Source organism: Ictalurus furcatus, chromosome 19, assembly GCF_023375685.1.
Source record: "Ictalurus furcatus strain D&B chromosome 19, Billie_1.0, whole genome shotgun sequence".
NCBI classification, from domain to species: Eukaryota; Metazoa; Chordata; class Actinopteri; order Siluriformes; family Ictaluridae; genus Ictalurus; species Ictalurus furcatus.
The window spans coordinates 25,023,977-25,036,262 of NC_071273.1; the positions used below are offsets into that span (position 1 = coordinate 25,023,977).

Genomic DNA, 12,286 nt, shown 5'->3' on the forward strand with positions numbered 1-12,286 from the left:
ACCACAGTGGAAATGAAACTGAACGAGTGTCTGACTTCCATACAGACCTGTAAGAGATCGAATCATCCTGACTTTACTGAGAAAAATCCTACAATCACCACCGACGTGCCCGGTAATGACATATATAATGTATACTTTTTATTTCTTATAATTAAATATTAAATATAGAATAGATTGCAATATCTGTATAATGTAACTGCTGAATAAAAAATGAATAAATTATACTTTTTATGAGGTATTTATATACTATACACCAGGGGTGTCCAATTTTATCCGGACAGGGCCGGTGTGGGTGCAGGTTTTCAGTCCAACCAGGCAGAAGCCACACCCGAGTCTACTGAAAGCCAAATTCAACTGATTAAACAGGTGGAATCAGGTGTGGCTCCTGCTCTGTTGGAATGAAAACCTGCACCCACACCGGCCCTTTCCCGATAAGATTGGACTCCCCTGCTACACACAATGCACAGAGTGATAGAGGTTACTATATATATAATTATCGTATGATACATAATTAAATCATTACAGCACAATAAAACAATTAAAATGGCAATTGTTTGTTTACTAATATAGATTTATAATTATATTAATAATTATTTTAAAATATCCTAAACAAGTATTTTATCATTTTAAAAATGATAAATTAAACAGAATTATGTATTATAAGTATGTATTATATTGCATACCTTTTTTTGTCATGTATTACATAATATACACAAGGCACAGAGTGATGGCGTTTACTATATATAATTATTGTATGATATATAATTAAATAATCTTTGTAGAGATATTAAATTGATATAATAAAACAATAAAAATGGTGTTTGTTTGTTTACTTAATTTAGATTGATAATTATATTAATAATTGTACTATTAAAACTGTGCATACACTAATATATTATTATTATTATTATTATTATTAGTAGTAGTAGTAATAATAATAAAACTACATTTACATTTATTCATTTAGCAGACGCTTTTATCCAAAGCGACTTACAAATGAGAAAATACAAGCAAAATAACGATTATTAAATGCATATGAACATACAAAAAAGATAAAAAATATAAATAAACTAAAAATATCCCCAAACAACATTTTATCATTTTAAAAATGATCAGTAGAACAGAATTATGTATTACAAGTATGTATTACATAATATGAAATTTTGCATACTATATGATTTTTTATATAGAATAGATTATATAATTTGATATATGCATAATTATATGTACATATTTTTATATGTCACACATTCATGCTATATAAACATACACACACATATATATATATATATATATATATATATATATATATAAATTCACATAGAATTAATAGAAAATTCAATTTTTAATCCCATTCCATTAAGTTTATTCCAAAGATTAACAACTGAACATATTCTAGTTAAATACAATATATTAAAATTAAATAATAAGTAATAGCATGATATATATATATATATATATATATATATATATATATATATATATATATATATATATACATACTAACTATAAAACGAACTTTTATATGCTGTATATTTAATATAAAAAGATAATCTTTGTTAAATTCTATTTATTCATTTGTTCATTTATATCATTCTCAGTTGTGATCTGATGCAAGATCTACGAATAATCTCTGTGATTGCACAATAATTCCCAAGTTAGGGATAGGGACTGCTCCTAAAATAAATAAATATAAACATTTTAAGGTTATTTATATTTATATTTACATATTTTATGAATAACCCCCCCCCCCATCTTTAATGGCAGTTGTTGTTGATGATTACGTCATACTGCAGATCCGGACCGGGGAAGGATTACCGTTTTGGTGTTTGCTACTGTAATCTCGCGAGAATATACATTTAAAAAAAAAAGTTATACTGCAGTTTCTATGTGTGATCTCGCGAGATTGTGTGTGTGCGTTAAACGGGTCTGGATGAGCGATGACGACGAGGACGTTTGGCATAATCTCGCGAGCTGTCGGAGAATGTAGGGTAGTTTGAGGGTTGTTTGTAGGGAGATCTCGCGAGAATTTGAGGGGGCCGCTGTTGTGCGTTTAGTGGCGGTATAAAGTACTGAGAGAGAGAGGGAGAGAGAGAGAGAGAGAGAGATTATAAAGCAGGGCAGGGAAAAAAAAAACTCTGGGGGGAATGAAGATATGGCGGACGCCAAGCAGAAGCGGAACGAGCAGTTGAAGCGATGGCTGGGTTCGGAGACGGACCTCGAGCCGCCGGTACTGAAGAAGAAGAAGACGAAGGTGAAGTTCGACGAGGGCGCCGTGTTCCTGGCCGCCTGCTCGAGCGGAGACACCGAGGAGGTGCTGCGGCTGCTGGAGCGCGGAGCCGACATCAACTACGCTAATGTGGACGGGCTAACCGCTCTGCACCAGGTCTCTCCCTGCTTTATGTTTATGTTTGTGTTTGTGTTTATGTTTAGACCTGTATTTATATATTTACACTCCTCACTTCCTCTCTCTCTTTCTCTTATAACCGGCTGTGTTTTCCTGCACCACACCTAATCATCACCTCATTCCTGTCCAGTGTTAGAGGGAAAAACACAGCTAGCTCGGTTAGCTTAGCCTGGAGTCTGTAAACACACACACTTACACACACACACACACACACACACACTTATACATATATATGTACATACACAAGCACTGAAACAGGCCTCGGTTTAAAGAAGTGTTCACTTTTTAATGAACTAAATAGTAATTTGTGATGTGACTCTATCAGTCTCTCTCTCTCTCTCTGTCTCTCTCTCCCTCTCTCTCTCCCTCATCAGCAGCTGGCCTATTTGTGGAGTTATTTAGCTAATATTAGCAGTGCAGAGACAGGAAGAGACTCGGGGTGGAGGAGTGAGTGAGTGAGTGAGTGACACTTTACACACTTCACTCGGTACAGGGTTTGTTCCTGATTCAGCAGATTCGTGGGTGTTTCTGTAGACCGGTGTTTATTCATTTCATACATTAACATTACTGTGTAACATAACTACATATATTACCTCCTTACTTCAGCTTATTAACACATGATTGTGTGTGTGTGTTGGGGTGGAGGAGGAGGAGCGTGTGTTGGGGTGGTGAGGGTGGAGGAGCGCGTGTTGGGGTGGAGGAGGAGGAGGAGCGCGTGTTGGGGTGGAGGAGGAGGAGGAGCGCGTGTTGGGGTGGAGGAGGAGGAGGAGCGCGTGTTGGGGTGGAGGAGGAGGAGGAGCGCGTGTCGGGGTGGAGGAGGAGGAGGAGCGCGTGTCGGGGTGGAGGAGGAGGAGGAGCGCGTGTCGGGGTGGAGGAGGAGGAGGAGCGCGTGTCGGGGTGGAGGAGGAGGAGCACGTGTCGGGGTGGTGGTGGAGGAGCGCGTGTCGGGGTGGTGGTGGAGGAGCGCGTGTCGGGGTGGTGGTGGAGGAGCGCGTGTCGGGGTGGAGGAGGAGGAGCGCGTGTCGGGGTGGAGGAGGAGGAGCGCGTGTCGGGGTGGTGAGGAGGAGCGCGTGTCGGGGTGGAGGAGGAGGAGAGCGTGTCGGGGAGGAGGTGGAGGAGCACGTGTCGGGGTGGTGGTGGAGGAGCACGTGTCGGGGTGGTGGTGGAGGAGCACGTGTCGGGGTGGTGGTGGAGGAGGAGCGCGTGTCGGGGTGGAGGAGGAGGAGGAGCGCGTGTCGGGGTGGAGGAGGAGGAGGAGCGCGTGTCGGGGTGGTGGTGGAGGAGGAGGAGGAGCGCGTGTCGGGGTGGTGAGGGTGGAGGAGCGCGTGCCGTGGTGGTGGTGGAGGAGGAGCGCGTGCCGTGGTGGTGGTGGTGGTGGTGGTGGTGGTGGAGGAGCGCGTGCCGTGGTGGAGGAGCGCGTGCCGGGGTGCTGAGGGTGGAGGAGCGCGTGCCGGGGCGGTGGTGGTGGAGGAGCGCGTGCCGGGGCGGTGGTGGTGGAGGAGCGCGTGTTGGGGTTGGGGTGGTGGAGGAGCGCGTGTTGGGGTGGTGGAGGAGGAGCGTGTGCCGGGGCGGTGGTGATGGTGGAGGAGGAGGAGCGTGTGCCGGGGCGGTGGAGGAGTGTGTGTTGGTGGAGTGTGTCGAGTAGGGTTGCATGATTACGGCCAAAATGATCGTCATGATTATTGATTGATTTCAGGGACATATTTTTATTGCACTTTCATATTTAAGTTAACAGACCGCTGCTTTCACCTCCATGTTGTGCTGCATTCCTGCTCGTGTACAAATCAGAGACGCAGACAAGTCTCCCAATACAGCGGTGCAGGGACGACGTCACTGTGTACCGGAACCCGGAAGTTCGCATCACACCGGTTCCCTCCTCAAAAACCCAATCGGATTTTCACCTAGACTTCTGGATTATTGCAAAAAATAATCTGTGATCAACACGAGTGTACAACACTAACACGTTCTGTCCATCAAGATCATTTTCACAAATCAACAACTTTTATGACGTTTGAAGCCTGAATGCAATCTCCAGAAATAAACATCTAACCGTACGCTGTAAACGCTCTACACCACGGTCACTCGACTTCAGCGTCTCCATCACCGAGCTTCCCACAACTTCTCCAAACTTTATTTAAAACATTCTCCAGAATAGGGATTTACTCTGTGGACGAATCTTCATCCACGTTTTTGGGGAATTGTGCACCGCACACCTGAACCAGTTTATCTGCACAGACTTTTCCTGTTTGGCGTGATGATGTTTAATGTCCCTGACAGCGTCTGTAGTCAGGTTTAGTGACATGTTAGTGTCATGATTTCCCCTCGCTCAAGTGCTGGAGCTCTCAGCGAAGCTGGCAGCGCGATGAGGACTCGGTTTTGGCGTACACAATGACGTCGTCCCTGCGCCACTGCATGGTGATTGGCTGTAAGTGTAGGAAGCGTGTGATTTGATCTGCAGTGATGTTTTCTATGAGCGGAGGACAAACTTTAAACAATACCAATAACGCAGTCCATCATGTTCACGTAATCGCGGGCCGTCAAAATCCTTATCAAGATCAATATTCCATTAATTGTGCAGCTCTAGTGCTATAGATTCTATATGTTGTGTGTGTGATATTCTGTGTGGAGTGTGTGTGTGTGCTATAGATTCTGTATGGAGTGTGTGTGTGTTATATATTCTGTATGGTGTGTGTGCTATAGATTCTACATGGAGTGTGTGTGTGAGATATATTCTATATGGTGTGTGTGTGTGTGATATATTCTGTATGGTGTGTGTGCTATAGATTCTGTATGGTGTGTGTGCACTATAGATTCTATATGTTGTGTGTGTGATATTCTGTGTGGAGCGTGTGTGTGCTATAGATTCTGTATGGAGTGTGTGTGTGTTATATATTCTGTATGGTGTGTGTGCTATAGATTCTACATGGAGTGTGTGTGTGAGATATATTCTATATGGTGTGTGTGTGTGTGATATATTCTGTATGGTGTGTGTGCTATAGATTCTGTATGGTGTGTGTGCACTATAGATTCTATATGGGGTGTGTGTGTGCGCTATAGATTCTATATGGGGTGTGTGATATAGATTCTATATGGGGTGTGTGTGTGTGTGTGATATAGATTCTATATGGGGTGTGTGTGTGTGTGTGATATAGATTCTATATGGGGGGTGTGTGTGATATAGATTCTATATGGGGTGTGTGTGTGATATAGTTTCTGTATGGGGTGTGTGTGATATAGATTCTGTATGGGGTGTGTGTGTGATATAGATTCTATATGGGGTGTGTGTGTGATATAGTTTCTATATGGGGGTGTGTGTGATATAGTTTCTATATGGGGTGTGTGTGTGTGATATAGATTCTATATGGGGTGTGTGTGATTATAGATTCTATATGGGGTGTGTGTGATTATAGATTCTATATGGGGTGTGTGTGATTATAGATTCTATATGGGGTGTGTGTGTGTGTGTGATATAGATTCTATATGGGGTGTGTGTGTGTGTGTGATATAGATTCTATATGGGGTGTGTGTGTGTGTGTGTGATATAGATTCTATATGGGGTGTGTGTGTGTGTGTGATATAGATTCTATATGGGGTGTGTGTGTGTGTGTGATATAGATTCTATATGGGGTGTGTGTGTGTGTGATATAGATTCTATATGGGGGGTGTGTGTGATATAGATTCTATATGGGGTGTGTGTGTGATATAGTTTCTGTATGGGGTGTGTGTGATATAGATTCTGTATGGGGTGTGTGTGTGATATAGATTCTATATGGGGTGTGTGTGATATAGTTTCTATATGGGGGGTGTGTGTGTGATATAGATTCTATATGGGGTGTGTGTGATTATAGTTTCTATATGGGGTGTGTGTGTGAGATTCTATATGGGGGGTGTGTGTGTGATATAGTTTCTATATGGGGGGGGTGTGTGATATAGTTTCTATATGGGGTGTGTGATATAGATTCTATATGGGGTGTGTGTGTGTGATATAGATTCTATATGGGGTGTGTGTGTGTGATATAGATTCTATATGGGGTGTGTGATATAGATTCTATATGGGGTGTGTGATATAGATTCTATATGGGGTGTGTGTGTGTGATATAGATTCTATATGGGGTGTGTGTGTGATATAGTTTCTATATGGGGGGTGTGTGTGATTATAGTTTCTATATGGGGTGTGTGATATAGATTCTATATGGGGTGTGTGTGTGATATAGATTCTATATGGGGTGTGTGTGTGATATAGATTCTGTATGGGGTGTGTGTGTGATATAGATTCTATATGGGGTGTGTGTGTGATATAGATTCTATATGGGGTGTGTGTGTGATATAGTTTCTATATGGGGTGTGTGTGTGTGATATAGTTTCTATATGGGGTGTGTGTGTGATATAGATTCTATATGGGGTGTGTGTGTGTGATATAGATTCTATATGGGGTGTGTGTGTGATATAGATTCTATATGGGGTGTGTGTGATATAGATTCTATATGGGGTGTGTGTGTGATATAGTTTCTATATGGGGTGTGTGAGTGATATAGATTCTATATGGGGTGTGTGTGTGATATAGATTCTATATGGGGTGTGTGTGTGATATAGATTCTATATGGGGTGTGTGTGTGATATAGATTCTGTATGGGGTGTGTGTGTGATATAGATTCTATATGGGGTGTGTGTGTGTGATATAGTTTCTATATGGGGTGTGTGTGTGTGATATAGTTTCTATATGGGGTGTGTGTGATATAGATTCTATATGGGGTGTGTGTGTGATATAGTTTCTATATGGGGGGTGTGTGTGATTATAGTTTCTATATGGGGTGTGTGATATAGATTCTATATGGGGTGTGTGTGTGATAGATTCTATATGGGGTGTGTGTGTGATATAGATTCTGTATGGGGTGTGTGTGTGATATAGATTCTATATGGGGTGTGTGTGTGTGATTATAGTTTCTATATGGGGTGTGTGATATAGATTCTATATGGGGTGTGTGTGATTATAGTTTCTATATGGGGTGTGTGTGTGTGAGATTCTATATGGGGTGTGTGTGTGTGATATAGATTCTATATGGGGTGTGTGTGTGATATAGATTCTATATGGGGTGTGTGTGTGATATAGATTCTATATGGGGTGTGTGATATAGATTCTATATGGGGTGTGTGTGTGTGTGATATAGATTCTATATGGGGTGTGTGTGTGTGATATAGTTTCTATATGGGGTGTGTGATATAGATTCTATATGGGGTGTGTGTGTGATATAGATTCTATATGGGGTGTGTGTGATTATAGTTTCTATATGGGGTGTGTGTGTGAGATTCTATATGGGGGGTGTGTGTGTGATATAGATTCTATATGGGGTGTGTGATATAGTTTCTATATGGGGTGTGTGATATAGATTCTATATGGGGTGTGTGTGTGTGATATAGATTCTATATGGGGTGTGTGTGATTATAGTTTCTATATGGGGTGTGTGTGTGAGATTCTATATGGGGGGTGTGTGTGTGATATAGATTCTATATGGGGTGTGTGTGATATAGTTTCTATATGGGGTGTGTGATATAGTTTCTATATGGGGTGTGTGATATAGATTCTATATGGGGTGTGTGTGTGTGATATAGATTCTATATGGGGTGTGTGTGTGTGTGATATAGATTCTATATGGGGTGTGTGTGTGTGATATAGATTCTATATGGGGTGTGTGTGTGTGTGATATAGATTCTATATGGGGTGTGTGTGTGTGATATAGATTCTATATGGGGTGTGTGTAGAGCTGCAACAACTAATGGATAATAATGGATGATGAAAATGGTTGTAATGAATCATTATGGATTAGTCGGTCTGCGCGGCACGGGGCACGTTTACTCATTATGCTACTTCTGTTCAGAAAACACACTTCGAAGAGTAAATACTAAAGTTGTGTCCCAAATGAAGTACTGCACACTTACACTCTGCACTCTGCACTACCGTCTAGTGTGTGGATTTTAGAAAGGTGATATCATCTTAAATATAACACTAGCGGGTTTTTTTTTATTAACCGGAACTATAAGAAGCTTCTAGACACGACGTCATACGCAGGCTAGCATTAGCAGACACCCAGGTTCACGGACAGTGACTTTCTGCAGTTTACTTTCTGTCAGCGTTACCTTTTATTCCCAACATGACCCCAGTCTCCATCAGACGGAGGAGAAATCATCACGTGACTGAGGAAGAAAGTCCTCTCATTCAGGGGGGCATTTAATATTAAACACCGCGGAGATCAAACTGATGCACGAGCACAAACTTATGTTTATATCCGAAGTGCTCCACTGCGTGTAAGGGTCGGGGGAAACTGGTGCACGCTGCTTAAAAGGTTTAGTTTAATTTAAGTTTATTGTCATTATATGCAGTATTTGTGCTTGCAGTGTAAATTCTGTCGTTTATTATAACGCAAGTGGCGTGTTAGTAGCGAGGCTGCGTTGCTGATCACGCGCGGTGTAGACGCGTTGATACAGAATGTAGCGTGAGTAACATCTGTAATGTCTAATTCAAACACTATGATGAAAAGTAAACAATTAAAATAAAAAAAAGTAAAATAAAGGCAGTGGGGAACAGAATCCACACGCTGCAGTGAAAGTGAGTTTTATTATTAAAGCAGGACTGTAGTTTAATGCCGTGCTTTTTGTGCAGCCATAAAAAAAACGCATAAATACTTGTATACAATATAAGCTTAAATTAATGAATAAAATAAATAAATTATATATGCATATATAATTTGTTCATTTATTTTAGTGTGTGTGTATATATATATATATATATATATATATATATATATATATATAATGTGTATTTATGCGTTAATTTTTATGGATGCACAAAAAGCACTGAATAAACTACAGTCCTGCATTAATAATATATATTCTGGTGTGTGTGTGTGTGTGTATTGGGTTCTTTTCTGTTTTGGACAAACAGTTGTGTAAAGTTTTAGTCTGAAGTTTATATTTGTAACACTGAGTTTATGGATTTTATTTTAAATAAACAAAAAAAAAGTGTACTGAAAGTTTGCCCCGCCCCCATCCGATTAATCTGAAAAATAATCGATTCTGAAAATAATCGTTAGTTGCAGCCCTAGGTGTGTGTGTTGGTGTGCTATAGATTCTATATGGAGTGTGTGTGTGTTGGTGTGCTATAGATTCTATATGGAGTGTGTGTGTGTTAGTGTGCTATAGATTCTATATGGAGTGTCTGTGTGTTAGTGTGCTATAGATTCTATATGGAGTGTGTGTGTGTTAGTGTGCTATAGATTCTATATGGAGTGTGTGTGTGTTAGTGTGCTATAGATTCTATATGGAGTGTGTGTGTTAGTGTGCTATAGATTCTATATGGAGTGTGTGTGTGTTAGTGTGCTATAGATTCTATATGGAGTGTGTGTGTGTTAGTGTGCTATAGATTCTATATGGAGTGTGTGTGTGTTAGTGTGCTATAGATTCTATATGGAGTGTGTGTGTGTTAGTGTGCTATAGATTCTATATGGAGTGTGTGTGTTGGTGTGCTATAGATTCTATATGGAGTGTGTGTGTGTTAGTGTGCTATAGATTCTATATGGAGTGTGTGTGTGTTAGTGTGCTATAGATTCTATATGGAGTGTGTGTGTGTTAGTGTGCTATAGATTCTATATGGAGTGTGTGTGTGTTAGTGTGCTATAGATTCTATATGGAGTGTGTGTGTGTGTGTTAGTGTGCTATAGATTCTATATGGAGTGTGTGTGTTGGTGTGCTATAGATTCTATATGGAGTGTGTGTGTGTTAGTGTGCTATAGATTCTATATGGAGTGTATGTGTGTTAGTGTGCTATAGATTCTATATGGAGTGTGTGTGTGTTGGTGTGCTATAGATTCTATATGGAGTGTCTGTGTGTTAGTGTGCTATAGATTCTATATGGAGTGTATGTGTGTTAGTGTGCTATAGATTCTATATGGAGTGTGTGTGTGTTAGTGTGCTATAGATTCTATATGGAGTGTGTGTGTGTTAGTGTGCTATAGATTCTATATGGAGTGTGTGTGTGTTAGTGTGCTATAGATTCTATATGGAGTGTGTGTGTGTTAGTGTGCTATAGATTCTATATGGAGTGTGTGTGTTAGTGTGCTATAGATTCTATATGGAGTGTGTGTGTGTGTGTTAGTGTGCTATAGATTCTATATGGAGTGTGTGTGTTGGTGTGCTATAGATTCTATATGGAGTGTGTGTGTGTTAGTGTGCTATAGATTCTATATGGAGTGTGTGTGTGTTAGTGTGCTATAGATTCTATATGGAGTGTGTGTGTGTTAGTGTGCTATAGATTCTATATGGAGTGTGTGTGTGTTAGTGTGCTATAGATTCTATATGGAGTGTGTGTGTGTTAGTGTGCTATAGATTCTATATGGAGTGTGTGTGAGTGTGCTATAGATTCTGTATGGAATGTGTGTGTGTGTTAGTGTGCTATAGATTCTATATGGAGTGTCTGTGTGTTAGTGTGCTATAGATTCTGTATGGAATGTGTGTGTGTGTTAGTGTGCTATAGATTCTATATGGAGTGTGTGTGTGTTAGTGTGCTATAGATTCTGTATGGAATGTGTGTGTGTGTTAGTGTGCTATAGATTCTATATGGAGTGTCTGTGTGTTAGTGTGCTATAGATTCTGTATGGAATGTGTGTGTGTGTTAGTGTGCTATAGATTCTATATGGAGTGTGTGTGTGTTAGTGTGCTATAGATTCTATATGGAGTGTGTGTTAGTGTGCTATAGATTCTATATGGAGTGTGTGTGTTGGTGTGCTATAGATTCTATATGGAGTGTCTGTGTGTTAGTGTGCTATAGATTCTATATGGAGTGTATGTGTGTTAGTGTGCTATAGATTCTATATGGAGTGTGTGTGTGTTAGTGTGCTATAGATTCTATATGGAGTGTGTGTGTGTTAGTGTGCTATAGATTCTGTATGGAATGTGTGTGTGTGTTAGTGTGCTATAGATTCTATATGGAGTGTGTGTTAGTGTGCTATAGATTCTATATGGAGTGTGTGTGTTGGTGTGCTATAGATTCTATATGGAGTGTGTGTGTGTTAGTGTGCTATAGATTCTGTATGGAATGTGTGTGTGTGTTAGTGTGCTATAGATTCTATATGGAGTGTGTGTGTGTTGGTGTGCTATAGATTCTATATGGAGTGTGTGTGTTAGTGTGCTATAGATTCTGTATGGAATGTGTGTGTGTGTTAGTGTGCTATAGATTCTATATGGAGTGTGTGTTGGTGTGCTATAGATTCTATATGGAGTGTGTGTGTTGGTGTGCTATAGATTCTATATGGAGTGTGTGTGTGTTGGTGTGCTATAGATTCTATATGGAGTGTGTGTGTGTTAGTGTGCTATAGATTCTATATGGAGTGTGTGTGTGTTAGTGTGCTATAGATTCTATATGGAGTGTGTGTGTTGGTGTGCTATAGATTCTATATGGAGTGTGTGTGTGTTAGTGTGCTATAGATTCTATATGGAGTGTGTGTGTGTTAGTGTGCTATAGATTCTATATGGAGTGTGTGTGTGTTAGTGTGCTATGGATTCTATATGGAGTGTGTGTGTGTTAGTGTGCTATAGATTCTGTATGGAATGTGTGTGTGTGTTAGTGTGCTATAGATTCTATATGGAGTGTCTGTGTGTTAGTGTGCTATAGATTCTGTATGGAATGTGTGTGTGTGTTAGTGTGCTATAGATTCTATATGGAGTGTGTGTGTGTTAGTGTGCTATAGATTCTGTATGGAATGTGTGTGTGTGTTAGTGTGCTATAGATTCTATATGGAGTGTGTGTGTGTTAGTGTGCTATAGATTCTATATGGAGTGTGTGTGTGTTAGTGTGCTATAGATTCTATATGGAGTGTGTGTGTGTTA

At 40.3% G+C, this 12,286-nt stretch overlaps 1 protein-coding gene across 4 annotated transcripts in view; it reads left to right on the plus strand.

Moving 5' to 3' along the window:
* Window positions 1–1,975: 1,975 nt before the first annotated feature.
* Window positions 1,976–12,286, plus strand: part of ppp1r12a (protein phosphatase 1, regulatory subunit 12A) — a 73,941-nt gene continuing 63,630 nt past the window's right edge. For 2 of the 4 annotated variants that reach the window (XM_053649816.1, XM_053649817.1), the window contains exon 1: window positions 1,976–2,386. In XM_053649816.1, coding sequence (XP_053505791.1) covers window positions 2,156–2,386 — 231 coding nt within the window. In that variant the 5' untranslated portion in view covers window positions 1,976–2,155. The remainder of the gene's footprint in view (window positions 2,387–12,286) is intronic. The other 2 variants (XM_053649818.1, XM_053649823.1) reach the window with 1 other exon arrangement.